At 39.8% G+C, this 23,938-nt stretch overlaps 1 protein-coding gene across 1 annotated transcript in view; it reads left to right on the top strand.

Moving 5' to 3' along the window:
* The window catches only part of ARIH2 (ariadne RBR E3 ubiquitin protein ligase 2), a 51,423-nt gene that overhangs the window by 4,883 nt on the left and 22,602 nt on the right, over positions 1 to 23,938 (top strand). The window contains 4 exon segments of the mRNA XM_082639249.1: positions 287 to 345; positions 1,693 to 2,035; positions 16,287 to 16,319; positions 16,321 to 16,332. Coding sequence (XP_082495375.1) covers positions 1,787 to 2,035; positions 16,287 to 16,319; positions 16,321 to 16,332 — 294 coding nt within the window. The 5' untranslated portion in view covers positions 287 to 345; positions 1,693 to 1,786.

Below are 23,938 nucleotides of genomic sequence, written 5' to 3'. Positions count from 1 at the left end.
CTGGACCAGGGATTGAACCCGTGTCCCCTGCATTGGCAGGTGGATTTTTAACCACTGTGCAACCCGGGAAGTTGTGCTGTTTACTTTCAGTACTTTCTTTTTTTAGAAGGCCATGTAACTCTTGTCAGTATATAATTATGACATATAGATTTCTGTGGGACTTATAAGAAAATAATTTCTGGTCCCTTGCTGCTTGTCGTTTTAAATGTCTTTTTAAAAAATAAATTTGCAAACTCAGGGTACCAATTTTAAAATATATAAATAGAACTATCTCTTTTCATTTTAGATGGAAATTATATAGACTATTTGGGTAACATCTTCCTGAAAGATCTTCAAGAATTACAGGTATTTTTAATTTAATTTAAAGATTAATTTTTTCTCCTAAAGGAAAAATACCATAGTTAAGTTCAGTTGTGATGAGGTGGTTCTAGCATACAAAACAATTTTGTTAAAAGTCAAACTGCAAGTATTACGTTACTGCCCTCTCATTAATGTGACTTATTTTTTAATTTGAGCATTTATAGGTAACATATCAGAGGTAGATTCACTGATATTTTTATAATATCATTAAAATGTGGCTCTATAATCCCTTAGACTGGTTACATATTCAGCACACATTGATTTTTAATCTTTGTTTTAATTTTTTTTTGGGAGAGATTATCTACTTCAAATAGGTTTTAAATTTACCTTAGTATTTAATCCAGATTTGGTTATGTAAATTATTTACATACTGTTCAATCCAAATGCTCTTGCATTTTAAGGTCCTATTATTTTTAGATTTAAATCACTATTTGATACTGTTCCTTGGAAATGATCACTTGAAATAGTTCTTGTGCAGAGAAGTTAATGGGTATTTGCCAAAGTCCTCTCTGAGAAGACGTTAAGACTTGTGACTGTTTTGCTTTCTCAACTAGTATTCTCTTTTCATTTATATGTAATTGAGTAATATTTTGATCTGTGAGGATTTTTCAGTAGCTGGTTACATTTGATCTCTTGTTTCTTTACCCTAAGTAGATTCTAGCCTTGATCCTGCTAAGGCAGAATATCTATAGTTTTCCTTCACTATTGTGTCAGTTTCTTTACCTCTTAAGTTCCTCTTTTAAAGGACTAGTAGAACCCTTTAAAATGGAAAAATCAGTTAACTTTGCAGACTAGAGGAGGATGTTGAAGAGCTATGTGGTTTTTATTTTTTCTTTACTATACTTTACTATTTTTTCTTTTTCCCTAGATATTAGGGAAAGAACTGTGTCCCTATTTATGTACTGTCTGTGTCACCACTCAGTGGAGCATAATTAGCTAAGAGATTTTAAACTTTGGTTGTTTAGCCTTTAGGATGCTCCTTCTGTGGGCAGCCAGCTGTGGGAATGTGCTCCTCTCTTAAGGACCCTGGCAGGAAGGACAAATCTATGGGAATTTAACTCCTTGACATAGAGCAGATAGCCTTACTCTTTCATGCCAGACCCTTCATGTGAAGTTACATTGTTAACTGCTTCTGCCCCTCCAGGAAAGGGTTTCCCTTTGAGAGTCCTGGGCATAGAGATGGTGGTGAGGTTTCTTGTATGAGGGGAGAGTTGGAATAAGCCATAGTGGGGGTAGGACCAGGGCTATGCCATTTTGGTTCTTGAATGGTTTCTGTTACAGCTTCTCATGGTGAAAGTAAGTAACACTTATTTTTTTGTTTTCTTCCCTTAGAAGACAAAAACACTAATGCATTTGAGAAAGTGGTAAAGTTTGTGGGGAGGGGAAAAAACTGCTTTCCTGATCTGCAACTCGTCTGGATGTTAAGATGTCTGTGGACATGAATAGCCAGGGGTCTGACAGCAATGAAGAGGACTATGACCCGAATTGTGAGGAAGAGGAAGAGGATGAGGACCCTGGGGACATAGAGGACTATTATGTGGGCGTAGCAAGCGATGTGGAGCAGCAGGGGGCCGATGCCTTTGATCCTGAGGAGTACCAGTTCACCTGCTTGACCTACAAGGAGTCCGAGGGTGCCCTCAATGAGCACATGACCAGCTTAGCCTCTGTCTTAAAGGTGAGCAGTGTTGTCAATTCCCAAGTGTAATTCCTGCAATTAAATATGAGCTGCTGCTAACGTCTCCTCCAGACTGATCGAATGGCCTGTAGCTTGAAACCAAATATAAGTGTATGTTGCATCATCTGGACACATTTGATGCATTTACTTTGTTTGCTAATATGTGCATATCTACGGTCCTCAGCTTCCCAGACTACTAGGAATTAGAAAGGAAGGGTGGGGTGGATTCAGGAAAAATAGACCAGAAGTACATAGAAAGCAGAACTGCATAGATTAACACTTGTTTCAGAAAGTCTTATGAAACTTCATGAGGTAAGATAGGATAAGCATCAGAATCACCATCTTCAACACAACAGTGTGTGGGTGACTGATAAATGTCTTAAGAGAGGTACCTAGATCTCCTGGTTTGCTGTGAATAATCAGTGCTTCTGGGCTAATGAGCTCATTTGTTTCATATACTGATGACTAATGTCTGATGTTGAAAGAGATTTTAGCAATAACTAAGAATAAACCAAGTTCTCATAGCTTATATTTCATTGATTTTTGGGGGGTGTTAAATTGAAATTTTAAGTAATTAACAAAATTGGTTATTCTAGCAAGCACCTTATTTTTAACACTTAAACTAGCTTACTTTTCAATATCTTGCACCTCAGGCCAGTTACTGTCCTCACTATGTACCTTTTGTACTACGTAATATTACACTAGTACGTAGCATAGCCACGTAGAACACCATGTACTGTGAATGTGAATATTATTATAGTCACTTAGACAATTTCCCAGCATGTTTCTCCTCTAATATTGGCCATTATGTGAAAGTGGGGAAATTTCTCCTACTTTACTGTTTTCCCTGACCTTCCTTTCAGGAACTGTTACATGGATTTCATTGTTTGCTAAAATTGAAGATCAAGAGCACATTGGAATGATTTCAACCAAATAATTTTCATGTTGGTATTTAATGGAAATAACTAAGGTGTGCCATGGGTCATCACTATAAAAGTTGCTTTATCTACTAGTTCAGGCAATTTTTTTTTCCAGGTGATCGGCAAAGGCTAACTAATACCTTGGATTTGGACACTCAGGGCTTTATTAGCAACTAGCTAGAAGCTGAAAGCTAAAGCTTTTTGTGTGACTCACTCCTAGAAGTGTGCACATTTCCTCTCTTGTGCTCAGCATAAAACTCTGAAGAATGGAGACCCATTGGAACCTCTGGGTTTGGGATTTCTCCACCATAACGATAACAAAGCTGCTGGGACCTCTGCTTTCCAAGGGCATTTCCTTCCTCATTATTCATACCTCTCCCTATCTGGTCAACTAGTTTCTTTTACTTTAACCATATTATACATAGTCTTGGTATTTAAAATTACAAAAAAAATTGTCAGGTGTGTGGTTCTGGACGGTATCAATTGACTAAGTTCATCAGGATGTTCCCATCTATGCGTAGGAATTCTCAGTTTGTCCAGCCCCTTGCGCTGACTTCCTGACCTGCTAGAGCGGGGCACAGCTGAGGGGCACAGGCCCTTTCCTCCTTTTTAAATTGTAGTAAAATCCATAAAATTTACCATTTTACGTCCTTCCTTTTTATTAGGCTGTCATATTGTCGGCCCCCTGGAAAACCTTCCCTTCATCTCCTCACCTTTTAGTACCCTCAGGACTCCTTCAGAGTCTACCTTGTGATTTCCCTGAGTGAGCCTCCTCAAGACCGTCTAGAACACAGTGGTTGTTTCTTTTGGTCCCAGTGTCCAAATGTTACAGCCCATTTTTTTTTTTAACATCTTTATTGGAGTATAAGTGCTTTACAATGGTGTCAGCCCATGTTTATTACATCGTATAGTGCAGTCTTCTGACTGCTTCATGTTGTTTTACCTTTTCACATGTTTTTGCATGTTCTCTCCAACTAGATTGTTACTTCCTGGAGGGCAGAAACTACATTTTACCTTCTCGCTCCCATCATCTCTATCACAGTGTTTCATCCATAATAGGTATTGAATAATTTTGAGATACTTGTGGATTTTGTCAAATTTTGATGATGTAGCTGATGTTATTGGTGTGAGCTAGATTCCCTAGTCCCTGCTGTACATTCTCTACTGTCGTAAAAGGGCATTATTCTGTCCCTCAAGATCATGAAGAGTAGAACAAAAAGAACTTGGAACAGAGATGAAGGAACAAAGAGAAATGGAAGAAAGTTGAAACCCCAGGAATTGGTTAAAGAGAAAATGAAGCAAAGAGGAAAATAATCCATGAAATTTTAGATGATGGTAGAAGTAGAAGATGGATTTTTTTTCCCTCCCTCACTGAGGAGCATGTTAACACCATTTCCTTTCTGGGGCTGGGCAGCAAAGGTTCTGGCTTATTTGGTGGCTTGGCTGCACATAAAGGGGCTCACTGCTGTTTTAAGTGGTTCAGGAATTTGACCAAAGACGACAGGCAGAAATAGCTTGGTTAAGAGTAAGGGAGAAGGAATCACACACAGTCTTCCTCTCTCAGGCTGACTAAAAACTAGCATTGGTTTTATTTCTGTATTTAAAATTTTTTTGAGACAGGAGGAAATAATTTAAGTGCTGAGTGTACAGAATGGTGTTCCCAGGTGCTTTGGCTACTGTCACTCCCCTGTTGCATGTGTCTCTGAGAATGGAGCTCAGTAGTCATCACCCAGGTCAGTACTGATTTCCCTCATTGGTCATGGTGCTGTTTGCACAACTCTGTGACTTATTGAGATATTTAATTCTTTCATATGATTTAGGTGTTATTCAACTAGTAGGAAATGTGATATGTACGTAGTTTAAAATTAGAGCCTTATGAGCAGCTGTGTCCATGAACAAAAGCTAAGTTTGAGGAGTGGCATCAGTTTTCCACTGATCTGTGTTACTCATTTTGTTGTGTTCTGGCAGTTGCCTATGGGTGAGCTGTAGCCTAACAAAATTAAGCCTTCTGTTACCTTTTGGGATTTGAAGTCTTTTAAGTAGAAAATTGCCAGTTGCCTGGGACACTGGGCTTTTGGTTTAGTGAGGGCCCTTGGTGTCAGAGGGTCTTCCTGTATGTATTCTGGGACCAGTCCTTGAGTAAGATCATTAATTGAGAAAGGAAAGTGCCCAGAAAATCAGATCCTGGACTGAGGATAGACAACAGAGAAAATGCTTATCTGCTATGGGGTGGTGGCGGGGGGGACTGCTGATGTTCAAATAACGGCAAAACAGAAGCATTGTTTAGAGAATGAGCTATCATCCTATACAAATGGAATAGTCATGAAAGATGAAATGATTGCCAAGTGAGGTGGATTGTGTTTTAAGAGGGGGGAAATCTCTGACGAATATTTTAGTGATATTTCAGTCTTTAAAGAAAACAAAGTTACCTTAGAAATTTTTTTTAAATTTAATTTTATTTATTTTTGGCTGTGTTGAGTCTTCGTTGCTGCGCACAGGCTTTCTCTAGTTGCGGTGAGTGGGGGCTACTCTTCGGTGCGGTGTGCGGGATTCTCATTGTGGTGGCTTCTATTGTTGTGGAGCACGGGCTCTAGGTGTGTGGGCTTCAGTAGTTGAGGCGTGTGGGCTCAGTAGTTGTGGCTCGCAGGCTCTAGAGCGCAGGCTCAGTAGTTGTGGTGCATGGGCTTAGTTGCTCCACAGCATGTGGGATCTTCCTGGACCAGGGCTCAAACCCATATCCCCTGCATTGGCAGGTGGTTTCTTAACCACTGTGCCACCAGGGAAACCCTACATGCTGTATTTTTATATGAAACTTACACAAAGATTATTATTGCTGCTATAGATGAGGGGAGGCCTTTTCTAGTAATAACAGGCATTTTTATTGCAAAATGTGCTATAGTTAACTTAGAATAATTTTGTCATTCAGTGAATCCTGTTGGTACTGTTCCCTGAATTGCATGAGGCATTTGCTGTCAGGCTGCCTAAGAAGGAGATTAGGCATGGTTGAGCCCCAGAGAGAGCCCAGGCTGGGTCTCATTGGTGATGGGCTGGAAGTGTCTCCCACGTTGTGTGCGCCTTCTCTCAGCAGCATGTCAGGGCTGTGGGCGGGAGAGGCAGAGTGTTGCTGCTCAGAGTCCCGCTCATGCTTCAGAAAGGAGAAGAAATAGTACATTTTGGGCTAGATCTAGTCCATGGAGCTACTGTGAGCTATCTGAGCTTTCTGCTGATAGGATAAACTTCAAGATAGGGTGCAACAGCAGTGCAAGTAACCAAAGTCCACGGGTCGGTTAAGCATGGGGATGGGGAAGTTACCTTCTGGGCTGGAGTGGGAGACTAAGATGTATAGGTAAAAAGGAATAAAACGTAGAGGATCATGAATGCAGCCTAAGGTGTCTTTACTGTTGGAGGGAAGAATTTGATTTTTTAAACTTCATTGCTGAACTGTGCTGCTCATTTTCTCAAGCCTGGTTTTCCTCAAATAGGGTTAGAGAAGTAAACTGGTTATTAATGAGTGTTTTTACTACAGTTCTTGCTTTACGAATTGCTGTATTAACTGTAGTAGAGCTGGGAAAATGTTCCCTAGAACACTCTATTCTGCCACCCTCTTGCTTGAATTTGTTTTAAGATCTAGTGCTTGCTATTCAGCAAAATGTGGCTGGAAAATCTCTCAGAGTTCTTTTTCTGTGGATCATTTTTCCCTTTTGTGGATGAATCATGAGTTTTCAGGATTTCTGACTTTAAGTGCAGAAGTCTTTATAGTCCCTTGTTCAAAACAACCTGGTTTCTATGCATTTGTCATTTGTAACATAAGCAGTTAATATTCTTAACAACAAATACCTTATATTTATCCTTTCTCTCAAGTGGCACTAAGTTTTTGTATAATATCTGGAAAAGACTAACTTTATTTATTAAATCAACTTTCTTGTATTCTGGTATAGCTGAATTTTAAGAACATTTACTTTTATTTATACATTCATTAATTAACCAAGTAATGGTTGTTTTCTTGTTACTACTCATGGAAAAGTATCTTTAAGCTGAGCCTAGTAACACTGAATGTTTGTGTGCTGAACAGCCATCTGATTTCTATTTTTATGATCTGATGTCAGGTTTCTTTGCATGCCTGTATCTCAGAATCTAGATTAAATTCCTGTGTTTCAGATAGTTCGTTGTTAGTGGATGTGTTGACGTAATCCACCATGCTTTAGTCTGGAAGTCTGATTTGTGTTTTACTGGTATATAAATTTATTTTTTAAAGGGAGATGAGAAATGTCCAGAGTGACATTGAGAATTGCCTAAGTATAGCTAGTGCTAGAGTTGTCCCTGTCTTGCCAGCTTAGAAAGGTTATTGTTATCATTGACTTTGTGTCCTCACTGTGTACCTGGCATCACACACAACATGCTCACTGCCTTCCAGAAAAGAAGCTCTTCATCAGATTCAAGGCCAGCTTTCATTCTGGTCTTTTCTTGTACTTTCACACTACTTTAGGAACCGTGTAAACCATTTGTAATCAAGGGGTGATTCTAATTCCACAGTTGTCCTAAACCTGAACTTATTTATATTTAAATGTTTATTGTTGAGATGTTACTACAGTTGAAGAATATCATTCATAATTCCATTAATGTAAAATAAAAGTTTTCTTCCTTGCTTATTATCCTTAGGTCTTGTCCCTATTCATAGATAATGTTACTGTGCTGCAATTCATTCATTCATTCAACCAATATTTATTGAGCACCTACTATGTTCCAGGCACTGGGAAAATAGCTGTGAACAAAATAGACAAGAATCCTTGATCTGGGCAACAGTACATTCTAGTAATCATTGTGTACATATATTTATATATTCTATTTTTTTGTGTAAACTTCAAACATTTCCTCTTGTTTATACTTCATCCTCATTAGTTATTTTAGGGATAACATACCATCTTTTTCTTGAACCATAATTTGCTCAAGCTTTCCACATTGGGCATTTAGGTGAGTACTTATGTGTTACAGTTATGGGGACTGGTTATATTGCTGTGAGTATTTTCATGGATGTGGCCTTTGTGTTGTTGAGCCTGGGCTAGTGTCAGATAACTAGGTTCCAGTTCTTTTTCTGCCATTTAATATAACATGACCATGGGCAAGTTTCTCAACATCTCTAAGCTTCAATTTCCTCATCTATAAAATAATGATAATTAATACCTTCTTCACAGCATTAAGTGAGATGATGCATATAAAGTGCCTGGCACATGAGTGTTCAAACATGGTCATGGTAGAAGCAGGGCAAGAGTTGAATGAGGAGAATATTGCTTTCACATGTTTGCTGTGGTTCCTTAAAACATTCTCAGGATTGTGCATTTTGAGTCATAGGGTAGGAGCCACATTGTGGAAGGTTCTGGGTGACGTATTACTGACTGATGCTTCTGAGCGTGCGTGTGGTAGTTGGATCATGTACCTTGGACTCTTTTGCCTTCATCCAAAGCTTCTAGTGTCCTTCTCCTGGGGCCTACTGATAAGAAAAGTAAAAATAACACAAATTGAATTTTGAATTGGGACTAGGAAAAGATTATAGGGGAATGTAGCCTGTCTTGTTCCTACATTTCTGATGAACTGCAGCGGTTGGTCTTGTGCCTGCATTGACAACACTCCTTAATGAAGTGCTTAGCTTAGTTGATTTTGGGATCCTTGTTACTAAGGCACCTCCTTACCTTTTTTTTTCTTCCCATGCCACATGGCATGCAGGAATCTTAGTTCCCCAACCAGGGATCGAACCCTTGCCTCCTGCAGTGGAAGTGTGGAGGCTTAACCACTGGACCGCCAGGGAATTCCCAAGCACCTCCTTACTTTAACTTTTACTCTGTCCCAATATCACTCCCCTGCTGCTCTAGGAAAAATTTAAAGGATTAGAGTTCTCTGCTCGAAAGAGTTGTAGGGGACTTCCCTGGTGGTGCAGTGGTTGAGAGTCCGCCTGCCAATGCAGGGGACATGGGTTCATGCCCCGGTCCGGGAGGATCCCACATGCCGCGGAGCGGCTGGGCCCGTGGGCCATGGCCGCTGAGCCTGCACGTCCGGAGCCTGTGCTCCGCGGCGGGAGAGGCCACAGCAGTGAGAGGCCTGTGTACCGCAAAAAAAAAAAAAAAAAAAAAAAAGAGTTGTAGGAAAGATTTGAGAAAGGTACAGACTGAGATAACAGGAAGCTTCTCATCTTGCTCGTCCTGAAATGTGTCTGGCTGTAGCTTGATTAATTAAACTGTCATGAATTGTCAGAATTTGAAGCTTACGTTGTATTCTCTTTAAACTATCACGAGCCTTTATAAACATGAAATGGTTTTACTGTGATAACCACAAGTTATCAATTATAAATAGAGGAAAGTACAGGCAGGAAGAGTGAGAGGTTTGTTTGGAGATTTTAACAGGAGAACAGAGCTGTTCTTATAATCATGAACAAAGAGTGGTCTCTATCTGAGAATGTTGCTCTCTGTGACGAGCAGTTTCTTTCCTGGCCAGTACATGCTCTACCCACTCATTTCCTTTTTCCGTTGTTTTAGACTTTTACTGGTTTCTTCAATGCTCTCACCATCATTTTCCAGTCTGTATATAGCCTTGCCACGTTTTACAAGAAATATTCCAATGCCATCAAACGTGGCTTTCTGGATTCTCTATCTTAATTGGTGATACCACCATCTACCAAGCTGGAAACTGAGGATTTACCCTTGACTCCCTTCTCCCATGAAGCCCTCTCTGATCTCCACAGTCAGACACTCTTGCCTCTATACAACTTTGTGGTACATGTTTCCTTCTTTTTTAAGTTTATTTATTTATTTTTGCCTGCATTGGGTCTTCGTCATTGAGTCTTTGTTGCTGCGCGTGGGCTTTCTCTAGTTGCGTGAGCAGGGGCTACTCTTCATTGTGGTGTGCGGGCTTCTCATTGCAATGGCTTCTCGTTGTGGAGCACAGGCTCTAGGCGCGCAGGTTTCAGTAGTTGTGACACATGGGCTCAGAAGTTGTGGCATGCGGGCTCTAGAGCTCAGGCTCAGTACTTGTGTCGCACGGGCTTAGTTGCTCCATGGCATGTGGGATTTTCCTGGACCAGGGCTCGAACCCATGTCCCCTGCATTGGCAGGTGGATTCTCAACCACTGCGCCACCAGGGAAGTCCCTGTGCATGTTTCTTGGTATGTACTTATGCTATTTGGAAAATTAGTTGTTTGTAAGCCAGGGATTGAACTCTTTGAGATAGAGGTCCATGTTTTTTCTTTGTATAACAGCACCTAGCAAAAAATGCCAGGTTATGTTTTGTTCTCAGTAAGTGTTGCTTGTTGATCTGACTGTCTGAGCCCAGGCCAATAATTGGAAAAGTTGAGAATCTAGCCCCAAGGCTCTACTCTGTATGCTCATGTTTGTAAATAGAAGACATGCTTGTTGAAGGGCTTCCATGAAGCCAGCTGATTTTTGAGTTCAGATAATATATACCTAGTGGACGTGTGGTTCCCAGCTTGGTGTGCATGTCAGAATTAGTTTTGGCAGTTCTCATACAGAAGACTGAACTTCGTGCAGATGTAATAAAACAGAATCTTCAGAGGTGAGGTGAGGTATTTTACATTATATTCATGTGGAAGTACAAAAAAGTACAAAAAATTATGAAATGATTCAGGTTATCAAAATGAGGAAAGAGGAGTGCATCCTTTCTTTGGCTGCTGAAAAGATATGTCCAACGTTCAGAGTGTACTGTTTTTTTTAACTAGAATGAGAGTAGGATGTAAACTGCCCACCTATACTCACAAATTGGGTAGGTTTCCTGTAATATTTTTGATGTCTAAACATTACTTCATATTTCCTTACCAAAATAAAAGTGGGTTCTTATGTCCATGTTGATAATGAGTAGCTATAAAACTGATTAATAGTATCTGCAATCATAAATACAATGTGAATGTTTTAAAGGGTTTTTATTTTGTGACACTAGTAGAACACCTGAAGTCTTTGCTTCAAGATGATTGGCTGCCCTCACATATGTTTGTCCCTTTTCCATTTGTTTTTGCTTGTTTAGTATTCAAATGTCTGTAACAGTTCATTTACAATAGCCAAAAACTGGAAACAACCCAAATATCCACAAACAGATGAATGAACAAATAGTGGCATACCCATAGAACAGCGTACTGTCATCAATATAAAAAGAGTGGGCTGCTCATATAAACATCATTGATAAATCTCAAAATATGCTGCATGAAGAAACTTGGGAAAAAATAAACAATTTATTATTTTAATCATATACAATGCTAGAAAATGCAAACTTATCTATCGTAAAGGAAAGTGAATTAATGGTTGCCTGGAGAGCTGGGGGGAGGGCAGGAAGAGAGATTATTAAAGAGCATGAGGTAAATATGGAGGTGCTCCTCCATTTTTAAATAACCATGAAGATGAAAGTAAAGGCATATATATGTTATAAACACAGATTAACAAAGAGAACATGTGGGGGGAGCATGTGGGACATCATTGAACATGGGAGCCAGTTTGTCCAACATGTCTTTGAAGAGGTTGTGGGCTCTGATTTGACTGACAAAGACTGGGAAAGATAAGTGTGCTGCAGATGGGGGATTAATTAAAGGTCTCTATGTAGAACAGTCAGCCCTGCTCTCACTTGGTCTCTCGGCAAAATAATCTGGATAATCTGGGGAGAAATAGGGCATTTAGAGAATGTAAGATTTGGTTCTCTTCATTTGTCATTTTGGGAGCCTTTGAGTCTTGAATAATTGCTGCCCTTGATCAGTCACCCTAAAGAAAAGCCTGTCATTTGGCAGGTCTGTTCATATACACAGAGCTAGGATTCATTTCCTAAGGCCCCCTTTTTGAAAATTGTAACATTCACATAAAATTCACCATTTTAAAAGTATACAATTCAGTGGCATTTAGTACACTTACAGTGTTGTGCAACCATCTTCTCCATCTAGTTCCAAAACATTTTCATCACCCCAAAAGGAAACTTGGTACCCATTAAGCAGTTACTTTCCATTCCCCCCATCTCTGGCAGCTGCTAACCTGCTTTCTGTGTCTCTGGATTTACCTATATATGCTATATAAATGGAATCATGCAATATGTGACCTTTTGTGTTGCTTTCTCTTAGCATAATGTTTTTGAGGTTCATCCAAGCTGTAGCATGTATCAGTACTTCATCCCCCTTTTTGGGTGACTCTTCATTTTTTAATGTGAATGGCTAACCAAGAATTACCAGACATTTCAGGAAAGATGCAAAATGAAAGAGAAACAGAAAAATTGACCTTAGCTGAAACAGACCAGCAGGTAATTTTGCTTGTTTTTAAAAGTGCACTATTTAGTATTTGCCAAGATACTCAAGAAGATGTGACATCTATAAAACAGTCAGAGATGCCATCAGGAAGAAAATCAAAGCAAAAAGAACTTGTGGAGGTGAATTATGGGTTTGTCAAGTTAAAAAATATTCTGTAGATAGATCAGAAGATAAAATCAAGAAAATCTCTCAATGTAAAGCCAACATGCAGGCAAAAAATGTATGTGAAAAAACAGACATGAAGGTTCAATCCAGAGATCCAGCATTTACTAGGATTTGTGGGAAGTGAGAACAAAAAATTGAAGGAAAGAAAATATTAAAAAGTATAAGAAGGAAATTTCCAGGAGCCAAAGAGAGGCGAGTCTTCATATTGAAAGGGTCTATTAATTGCCCAGAAGAATAAAGAAAGACCCATTGCCAGAGCTGTCCCTGTGAAATTTCAGAAAAACAAGGATAGACAGAAAACTCTAATAAAAGTTTCCATAAAGATATATCAGGTCTTCTAAAAGAAATGGGAATCAGGTGTCTCAGCAGCAGCAGTGACAACCAGAAGACAATGGAGCAATGGCCTTCAAAGTCCTGAGGGAAAATAGTTTTGAATCTAGAATTCTTTCCTTGAAAAATAAACTCGTTTTCAGATGTGTAAGGACTCCCAAAATTTACATCCCTTGTACCTTTTCTGAAGTAGTTACTTCAAGATGAAAATCAAAAAAGAGAAAAATAAAATTCAAGAAATGATTGAGGACTTATCTGGTGGTGCAGTAGTTAAGAATCCACCTGCCAGTGCAGGGGACACAGGTTCAAGCCCTGGTCTGGGAAGATCCCACATGCCGCAGAGCTACTAAGCCCGTGTGCCACAACTACTGAGCCTGCGCTCTAGAGCCCACGAGCCACAACTACTGAAGCCCGTGCTCCTAGAGCCTGTGCTCCACAACAAAGAGAAGCCACCACAATGAGAAGCCTGTGGGCCGCAAAGAAGAGTAGCCCCTGCCTGCTTCAACTAGAGAAAGCCTGCGTGCAGCAACGAAAGCCCAAAGCAGCCAAAAAATAATTAATTAATTAATTTTAAAAAAGAAAAGAAATGATTGAACTAACCTAGTAGTCCAGTGAAAAGTCTCATGTTCAGCTGTGTAACAGGCCTGGAAAATGGTCAGCCCAGATTGGAACAGAAACTTGGTGCAATCCAAGAAAAATTTCTTCAGGAATAGGAGTGAGGTGGATTCCAGCAATAGATAGAATGAAGAAACCGGAAGATGGTTGGGATGTGGTGAAGAAACCATAGGTCTCTTCACAAGGGGCAAGGGAATTAGAATTCCCATGCAAAGCAGAAAAACTACACACAAAAAAATCACAAGCCAAATAAATATAAAGCAAACCCTCCGTATGGCACAAGTATGAGTGATTGGCAGTGACTAATAATGATAATGTATTTGTGCGTGATGTACGAACATTCTTCTTCGAGTGGGCCAAGGATCATGACATTGGAAGCTCAGAGTAGAAAATGTAATTCTGGTCCTGTAAACAATGTCTTAAAATTACAAAGGCTACATACAGATAGAGGAACTGAAAATAGTGATTTTAATATCAAAAAGTTGGGGCTTGGATGGGAGTGGGTAGGGAGTGGTATAAGTAAGCTAAGTCTGGTAGAGAATTATGGGCCCACTTAGTGATGTTGGTAACAACCAGAAGAACCCAGAGGAATGACTGGGAGAGATTTCTCCTGGATGGGAAGACTGGGAGGATGGGGGTGGGGCGGGACAGAGGGGCAGGTGTTGTTCCTTTTCATCAAAGTGCTTTTTATGAACCATTTGATTTATTTTTTGTTCAGTGGTAATTGGGATAGGTAAAGAATTTGTTGATTCCCAATAAAAGAAGTGTTTCTGAGTGTCTTCTGTTGTCTTAACTTTTAGATAGATGCTAGGAAAGATGGGGAAAGAATAGTTCAACCTCTACCATAAAATAACTTAAAGATCTCTTTGCCTTTAGTTTCTGCCCCCTTCTTTTTTAGAATGGTGAGAAAGAAAGGGGGTATAAACAAATAAAACCTTTTCTACTTCTATTTCATATTTTCTGATATACCCACTAAAAGCACCATTTTATTTTGCTCTCTTGAAAAACTTGAAGTGGTTTCTCCAGATTCCAGCCTGAACTCTTCTTTCCTGTTGCTCCTCTCCCTAATGTTTGATTTTTGCTTCCTCAAACCTCCTGTCAGCATCTCTGCCATTCCTGTCACCCCCAGAAGGCTTCTCAGCCCGCCATTCTTTTTCTTTTTTTTTTAAACCCTTCTGGAGCTGTATCTGGCCTCTCCTGCTAGATTGTGCACCCCCTAAGGGCTTGGAAGGCTTTGGTGCCTGCCTGGGCTCTGGAGGAGCCTGTGGATTTGCAGTGGCTTGAGATTAGACCATAGGAGACTGGCAGAGGGTAGCGTTAGCATATAGGACCTAGTACTGGCACAGGCATTGTTCTAGGTGCTTAGGTATGACAGAGAAGGAAAGTGTTCTTAAAAACCTCTTCCCTCAGAGAGGAGCTTCTATTCTGATGGAGGTTTACATAAACATAAAAGTTATAAAAATGTGATGTATGTTCTGAGCATAGCTAACAACAGCAGGCAGTGGCTCTGTCTCTGAAACATGCTGTTGGTGTTTGTGGCTTTGTCACTAAGATATGCTAGCCTATGAGGTGTCCTCTGGAGAAGAGAGGTGACCTAGCTGGAACTGCCTAGAGGTATTTGGTATTCCCTCTTCTTTGTCTCCTCACAGTAGCAGTAGCTGGAGAAGACAGCATTGTTTGAAATCACTTATGGACAAGATGGGCTTATAGCTGCGGGAATATGGTAGGAGACTTGGCTTTTAGTCCTACTATGTGTAGTTCATTGGCTATCAGCTCCTGTCTGCATTTCTTTTGGTTGTGGTTACTGGATATGACCTTGGTTCACTGAAGTTACAATCATCCTGCCTATGTATGGCCATCCCCCTAGAAAACTGTTAGAATTCTAGAAGGGGCTGTAATCAGCCTTTTGTACTAAGTATTTCCCAGAAGATTGTCATTGAAATGCAAACCTAAAAGATATGCTGGCTGGGGTTTACTTCACAATAATCTAGAGGGTAGGGGATAGGTAGGGTGCAGATACAGTGGACCTGGCCATGAGTTGATGTTGGAGCTGGGTGATGGGTACATGGGTTTCATTAGAGTCTTCACTTATATAGATGCTTGGAATTTTTCATAATAAAAAAATTACCCTCATGGTCAAGAAATGGATGACTTTCGTATGTTTGCTTTATTGTATTTTTCATAAATAACTTTAGTAAGGTCTTTAGGTGTTTTTGGTATTGATTTTAATGATCAGAGACCATAACAGGACTAAATTAAGGATAGACTGGAGAGAAATCTTCAAATTTGTGTTTATTAATCAGAGTTTTTAAAACACTTGTAATACATGGGTGCCTCAATTACAAGTCAGCCCTCCCTCCATGGAGAGAAAGAAAAGGAAGCAAAGTTACAATCAGGTGCCTGAGAGCTGACCTTTTAGAGGCTGAGAGTATGAAGGTGTGAAGTATGGGAGAAGTGAAGGCCCACCACTTAAATTAGACTTTAGGGGTGGGTCTTGGCTAAGGTCAGAGGCACTCTGGGACCCTACTACGACCACCACCACTGCTGATTTTGCCCCATTCTAGGCTGGTGTTCACCTACTCCTTTGTCTCTGTGCTTTAACCTTACTTCTTTCTCTTATTCCTTCAGTACTTTCTTGCCTCACCCTCTACCCTCCAAGACCAAAATCCATCCATCTTGATCTCCTTAGGCTAGTTTTCCTGTATCATGTCCCTTTCTACCCCAGGCCCAGAAGCTAGCCAACAATTCACTCTTTTCCTTCATCTCTGCCTTTTAGTGAATGACCACTAGTGTTTGTTAACAAATGTGATTGGACCATGAAGTGGCTTAACAACAGGCTGAGGCATGGAGACCCATTCATGTAGCCTTAAAAGATTTCAGGCAGTTGGCAAGTAAGAATTCTAAATAAAAATTGAAACTACCACCTGTATTTTTTCAGGCCGTTGATGCTCACTGCCATCAGCTGCATCCTCCCTATGGCACTGGTAAGTGTGGGAAGGGCTGGTGACAGTTTTGGTGGGCTGCTGAATTTCTTTTTTCTGGGGGAAAAAAATCTATCTGCAAGCTGTGTTATTAACTTGTCCCCAAGGGCTGGACAGCTTGAACCAGCTATAGGAGACTAAAAAGATGAAGAAGCAACTGACCATGCTCAGGGGTTTCCTTGGGGAACTGTTGTCAGGAATGGAGGCTATTCAGTATGTGCTTTAATCCTTACATAAAATTAGCATGTCCTGTGCATTATTTTGAATAATAAATATACTGTCCAGGTTCTCTGGGATGTCAAGTAATGACTGTTAAATTTCCTGAAATTCTGAAGACATTTTTCCCAAAGATAGATGTTGGCGATGTATTGAAAGAGTCCAGAATATTGTATGTACTTATCGTTCCCTTCAGTAGCAGGATTTATCTCCCTCTGGTATTTTAAGTTCTTTGTGGTCAGGGGATCAAAAATGTTTGTTCCAATGATTAAGTTATAAAATTCTGATAAAGACTTACTTGAATTTTTATTGGGGAAGGGTTTGGTGGAAACCAGAAAAGAAATGTGTGGCTCTCATTTACTAACAGACTTCAGGTGGACTTGGGGTCCTGTGATTTGAAAAATAATTTCACCACAGTCAGCTTTCTGCTCAGGGACCTAACAGGGAAAATACATACAATGAAATTGAAACATAGAGTGGGGCAGCAAGTCATAGGAATGCTAAAAGAATGCTAAAATATAACCCAATAACCAGATTGCTGCTGGAGTTGCCTTATCTAAGCTCCTGTAATCCTGCATCTGTCTCCTTGTAATGAGTGGGTCAGAGGCCACATAGACCCAGAAGTTTTATCTTATCAAGGTAGTCTCCATTCCAAGTTGACAGGGTGATGTTTACACTATTTCATTTCTCTAGTCTCTCAAGCCCTTAGATCATGGAATAAAAGTGCCTCCAGACAGAATATCTAATGAAATGCTGAGGTTGTAGACTTGTGTGCTGTTAACCATGTCAGGAACTGCTTGCTGATAACAGCAGTTAAAATATTCGTGTATACTTCATTACATCTCTGTGAGAAAATCTTAGCATCATTGGCTCATATCCTGGATTTTCCCCCTCAGGTCTAACTCCTACCCACCCACCCTCCAAAGCCCTGCTTATGAAGCCAGAATAGAATTGTGTGCACGCTTTATATATTCTTTGTTAAAAAACAGAAAGGAGAACTTAACTCCCCAGCAGCTGTCTAGTCCTTTAGGTATCTGTGAACAGGTGGTAACTGCTGAACATGTTTTGAGGGCCTCTATCTGGGAAATACCTTCTTAAGTGTCTCTCCAAACATTATGGAGGATGACAGAAGAAGTTTGCCTGCAACCTTTGGGAAATAGTGATGTCCAGCAGCAAAGTCCTTTTTGACATGCATGTAGCCAAGTGCTTCCTGAAATAAAGATCAGAAAACCATCTAAGGGTGTTGAGATTGTAAATGTAATGGCAAAACAAAGCCAAATAGAATTGGCAATACAGAGCAGTGTCCAGGGTGGATGACAAGAGAGGTGACCCCACAGTCCTTTCAAGCTGGAGAGAAAGCTCCTCAGAGTCTTCTGACCCATTGTGGGTCAGGTTTGAGGGCACAGGGAATGAGGGAAAAAAGGCAGGGAAGATGGGCTACACTTGGCCTCTGTTCTGACCCCATCTTTGACTCTGTGAAAACCTTCTCTACACCACCCAGGGACGTGAGGGCACCCTTCAGTCTTTGATGAACTTTATACCACTACTTGCCCTCCCTTCCCCACTTTGATCAGTCACACTCCCTTCCCCAGCTCCCTGGGGAAAATGAGAGAGACGTTCTTATCTTTGGGGCTTATGTTCACAATGACCAAGGCATAGGCACAAATGCAGTTGCTCAGAGACAGGCCAAGGAGTGAGAGGAAGGCAGGCCTGAGAGCTGTGCCCTGTGGAACAGCAACAGTTTGAGCTGACAGACCGGGAGAAGAGCATCCAATGGAACACTAAGAAGGCTGGGTGTGGAAGGTTTAGAGGGAGCCATAGTGTTGTGAAGTTATTGGCATTACAGACCTATTTATGCTAAAATTCACATTGCCTAATTGGTTAACCTTTGGTCAGAACTATGTTAAAAACTCTGAAGGGAAATTTTTCTGAAGGGAAGTTTTTCATTTCGAAGAGTAAGTAGAAGATCAAAATGAACTATTTGATAAAGTAGTATAAGGGTCAACCCTCCGTTTATTGTGACATTTGTTTATGCAGATGATTACCATTGAATTAAATTTGGCAAACTTTCCCTCCAACTTCATGAAAAATTTAAAATATACAAAGAAGTTTAAAGAATTGTATAGTGGGCATCCATTTACATGCCATCTAGATTATATAGTTGCTAACTTTTTGCTGCATTTATTATATATCTGTATCAATTTTATTTTTAAACAGCTTTATTGAAGTATTACTGACATTCCATTAAATTCATCCATTTTAAAGTGTACCATTAGAAGAGTTTTAGTAAATGTAAACAAATATACAGCCATCACCACAATCCAAGTTATAGAACATTTTCATCACCCAGAAAGTTCCCTTGTATCCATTTGTAGTTGGTCCCCACTCCCAGTCCCACCAAACTACTGATCATCTTACTGTCTGCATAGTTTTGCCTTTTCTAGAAATTTAATATAAACTGAATCATACAATATGTAGTCTTTTGTGCCTGGCTTCTTTCACTTAGCGTAATGTTTTCAAGGTTCATCCATGTTGTATCACATGTCAGTAATGCTTTCCTTTTATTGCCCAATGATGATTTTCCATTGCATAGATATATACCACATTTTGTTTATCCATTCATTCATCAGTTGATGAACATATGGGTTGATTCCAGTTTTTGGCTATTACGAAATATGATGCTGTGATTGTTTATATCCAGGGTTTTATGTGGACATGTTCTCATTTCTCTTGGATAGATATCTAGCAGTGGGATTGCTAGGTCATATGGTAAATGTATGTTTAACATTTTAAGAAAATGCCAAACTATTTTCTGAGATGACTCTACTATTTTACATTCCCACCAGCATTATATAAGTGTTCCAGGTTCTCCACATGCTTGCTAGCACTTAGTATCGTCAGTCTTCTGGATTATAATCATTCTAGTGAGTGTGAAGTAGTATCTTGTAGTTTTAATTTGCATTTCATTTCCCTAATGACTAATAATATTGAGGATCTCTTCTTGTGTGTATCTGCTATTCATACTTTCTTTTGTAAAGTGTCTGTTCAAATCTTTTGCCTATTCTTGAAAAATTGGGGTGTTTGTCTTATTATTGAGTTGTATGAGTTCTTTATATGTTCTGAAATAAGTTCTTTATCAGGTACATGATTTGCAATTATTTTTTCTCCCATTTTGTGGCCCGTCTCTTCCATTTTCTTAATAACATCCTTTGAAGAGTAAACGTTTAATTTTCATGAAGTCCAGTTTCTCAGATTTTTCTTTTAAGGATTGTGCTTTCAGTATCATATCTAAGAAATCTTTGCCTAAAACTAAGGTTGCAAAGATTTTCTTCTGTGTTTTCTTCTAGAAGTTTTATAGTTTTCAGTTTCATTTAAATCTGTGAACTATTTTGAGTTAATTTTTGTGTGACATGAACTAAACATCTACGTTCTGTGTTTTGTATAATGATGTTCAGTTATTCCGGAATCGTTTGTTGAAGACTATCCTATCCTCCAATGAATTACATTGTGGAAATTAACCATAAGTGTATGAGTTTACTTCTGGACTTTATTCTGTTCCATTGATCTATATGTCTGTCCTTAAGCCAGTACCCCACTGTCTTGATTATTGTAGCTTTATAGTAAGTCTTGAAGTCAGATGGTATAAGTCCTCCAACTTTGCTCTTTCAAGATTGCTTTGGGGACTACCTGGCTGTCCAGTGGTTAAACCCCCTGCTTTGATTTTGATTAATTTTTTAAAATAAATTTATTTATTTATTTTTGGCTGTGTTGGGTCTTCTTTGCTGCAGTGGGCCTTCTCTAGTTGTGGTGAGTGGGGGCTACTCTTCGTTGTGGTGCACGTGGTTCTTATTGCGGTGGCTTCTCTTGTTGCGAAGCATAGGCCCTAGAGTGCATGGGCTTCAGTAGTTGTGGCTCACGGGCTCTAGAGCACAGGCTCAGTAGTTGTGGCACATGGGCTTAGTTGCTCTGTGGCATGTGGGATCTTCCTGGACCAGGGCTCGAACCCGTGTCCCTGCATTTAGGCAGATTCTTAACCACTGTGCCACCAGGGAAGTCCCTGATTTTGATTAATTTTTTTTTTTTCGGTACGCAGGCCTCTCACTGTTGTGGCCTCTCCCGTTGCGGAGCACAGGCTCCAGACGCGCAGGCTCAGTGGCCATGGCTCACGGGCCTAGCCACTCCGTGGCATGTGGGATCTTACCGGACTGGGGCATGAACCCATGTCCCCTGCATCGGTAGGCGGACTCTCAACCACTGCGTCACCAGGGAAGCCCTGATTTTGATTAATTTTGATTGCTGTGTTCAGTCTATAGCTATGTTGTCCAGTATGGTAGCTGTGACCACATGTAGCCATTGGGCATTGGATATATGGCTAGTTTGGATTGGTATGTACTATAATTCTGAATACAATGGACTTTGAAGATTTAGATGGAAAAAAGATGTAAAATATAGTTCATTGGTTTCTATGGATTAACATGTTGAAATAATATTTTAGATATATTGGGTTAAATAAAGTATATTTATAAATAAATTTTAGTTTTCATTTGTTTGCTATATAGAAATACTTTTGATTTTTATATATTGGCATTCTATTTTTTTATCTTACTAAATTTATTAGTTCTACTAGTTTTGTAGATTCTTTTAGGATTTTCTGTGTAAATAGTCATTTTATTTAGGAATAGAGACAGATTTGCTGCTTCTTTTTTTAATCTTTTATGTCTTTTTTGTGTCTTTTTTTTTTTTTTTTTTTCCTTTCCTTATTGCCCTGGGTAGGGCTTTCATAATGTTAAGTGAAATGATGAGAGTGGTCATCCCTGCGATGTTCCTGATCTTAACATTCACTATTTCATTATTGAGTATAATGTTTTCCATAGATGCCCTATATTAGATTCAGGCAGTTCCATTTTTCTTCCTAATTTGTAAGAATTTTTGTCTTGAATGGTTATTGAATTTTGTCAGGTGGGTTTTCTTGCATCTACTGAAATGGTCATTTGGGTTTTTTCTGCCTTTATTTTGTTAATTCAGTGAATTGTCTTAGGAGTTTTCACATGTTAAATCAGCCTTTTCTATATTGCTGGATTTAATTTGTTAAAATATTTGGATTGATTTTTGTGTTTTTGTTCATAAGGCTTATTTGTAATTTTCTTTTTATATTTTTGTTAGGTTTTTATATCAGGGTTGTGTTAGTCTCATAAAGTGAGTTTGGAAGAAGTATTCCTTCCTGCTCTAGTTTCTGAAAGTGTTTATTTAAGATTAGTTGTTTTTGGGGGGTTTTTTGCGCTACGCAGGCCTCCCACTGTTGTGGCCTCTTCCATTGCGGAGCAGGCTCCGGAGGCGCAGGCTCAGCGGCCATGGCTCACGGGCCTAGCCGCTCCGCGGCATGTGGGATCTTCCCAGACCGGGGCACGAACCCGTGTCCCCTGCATCGGCAGGTGGACTCTCAACCACTGTGCCACCAGGGAAGCCCTAAGATTAGTTTTGATAGAATTCACCAGTAAAAACTTCTGGGTCTGGCATTTTGTGAGAAAATTTTTTATCATGAATTCAATGTCTTTAATAGATATAGAGCTATTCAGTTTTTCTTTTTGTGTGTGTCAGTTTTGGTAAGTTTTTCAAGGAACTTGTCAATCTCATCTAAGATATCAAATTTATTAGCATTTGATCATTCATATTTTCTTATTTTCCTTTTAATACCTGTAAGATTTGTAGGGATAGTCCCTCTTATCACCCTTGTTATTGGCAATTTGTATTCTCTTTTTTTTCTTAATTGTTCTAGCTAAAGTCTTTATCAACTTTATTGATTTTTTTAAAGAATCAACTTTTGGGGCTTCCCTGGTGGCGCTGTGGTTGAGAGTCCGCCTGCCGATGCAGGGGACACGGGTTCATGCCCCGGTCCAGGAAGATCCCACATGCCGCGGAGCGGCTAGGCCCATGAGCCATGGCTGCTGAGCCTGCGCGTCCAGAGCCTGTGCTCCGCAATGGGAGAGGCCACAACAGTGAGAGGGCTGCATACCGCAAAAAAAAAAAAGAATCAACTTTTGGACTTTATTGATTTTCACTGTTTGTTTTGGATTTTATTTCTGTTTTAATCTTTTTTCTTCTTTTAACTTTGAGTTTTGTCATCTTTTTCTAGCTTCTTAAGGTAGGCCCTTATGTCATTGATTTTTGGACCTTTTATAGTATAAATAATTACGTTTGTAAATTTCCCTCTTGGCATTATATTAGTTGCATCTCACAACTTTTATTATGTGGTATTTTCATTATCATTCGTTCAAAACATTTTCTAATTTTTCTTGTGATTTCTTCCTTGACACGCAGGTTTTATAGAGGTATGTTCTTTAATTTCCAAATATTTGCTGTATAAGAACGACATGCTTGGCAGAGAACAGTCAGGGAGCCTCTTGGGGTTGCTGGAATCATTTGGTCTGTTGCTGGACTCCTCAGGGCAGTGGTTCTGCAGTGGGTCCTAATGACTCTTGACTAACGCTTAAGGTTCATCTTGTCAGTACTGGAGAGCAATGATGGGTTTTAAACAGGTTGGGACTGATCCTGGTAAGACGTGAAAGCTCTAAGAATAGTCTGTTATTGTAATTGTTACATACAGGCTTTAGGAAACTCATCCTGGGGGCTATGGGTGGCGGGGGTGGGGGGTGGCGGGCAGACAATAGACACTGGCATATCAGTATGTAAGATACCTTTCCTTTGTCCAGGTGATAGTGAAGCCCTTCTGATGGAAGTGTTTAGGAGAGGCAGGACTAGAGATTGTGCAGTGGAATGGTGGTGATGGAAGAGCGTGGAGTGGAAAGGAAGAGCGAGACATAGAGGAAAATGCTGATGCAGGTGTAGGAGTGTGATGTCTCCAGTGACAAGATGGGCATTCAGGAGGAAGAGCACATTTAGTGTACCTGAACAGGTTCTGCGAGACTCATCACAGAGACCAAGAGGGGTGTTAGGTTTGTTGAATTTGTCGACAAGGGAGTTTATATTGCCTGGTACATGTTTATAAAGAATAGTATATCCACTATCGGCAATTCTGAATAGATTGAAATTCAGCAATTAAAATCAACATTTTGTCAAACTGTGAACCAAAATTGAATACATATTGGCAGTTATACCCACTGAACTTTCAAAGTATTATATATATTTTCAAGCATGATTCTTGAGAATAGCTCTAACATTTTGGGGAGGAGGTGGGGGGATAGGAAAACATCTTATTTCTGCTCTTGAGAGTCTTTGTTTAAATTCATCCTAACTATTCTTGCCTCATGGTCTTGTGAGTATCCAAAGTGGACACATTCCACCAGCTAAGGGTTTTCAGTTTAGACAGGGGTAATAGTCCCAGGCATGCTGGAAATAGTGACCTATTACTATCGAGAAGGGCCCTCTTTGACCC

Source organism: Mesoplodon mirus (assembly GCF_964341445.2).
Source record: "Mesoplodon mirus genome assembly, chromosome: 12".
NCBI lineage: Eukaryota > Metazoa > Chordata > Mammalia > Artiodactyla > Ziphiidae > Mesoplodon > Mesoplodon mirus.
This window is presented reverse-complemented; position numbering and strand designations above follow the sequence as displayed.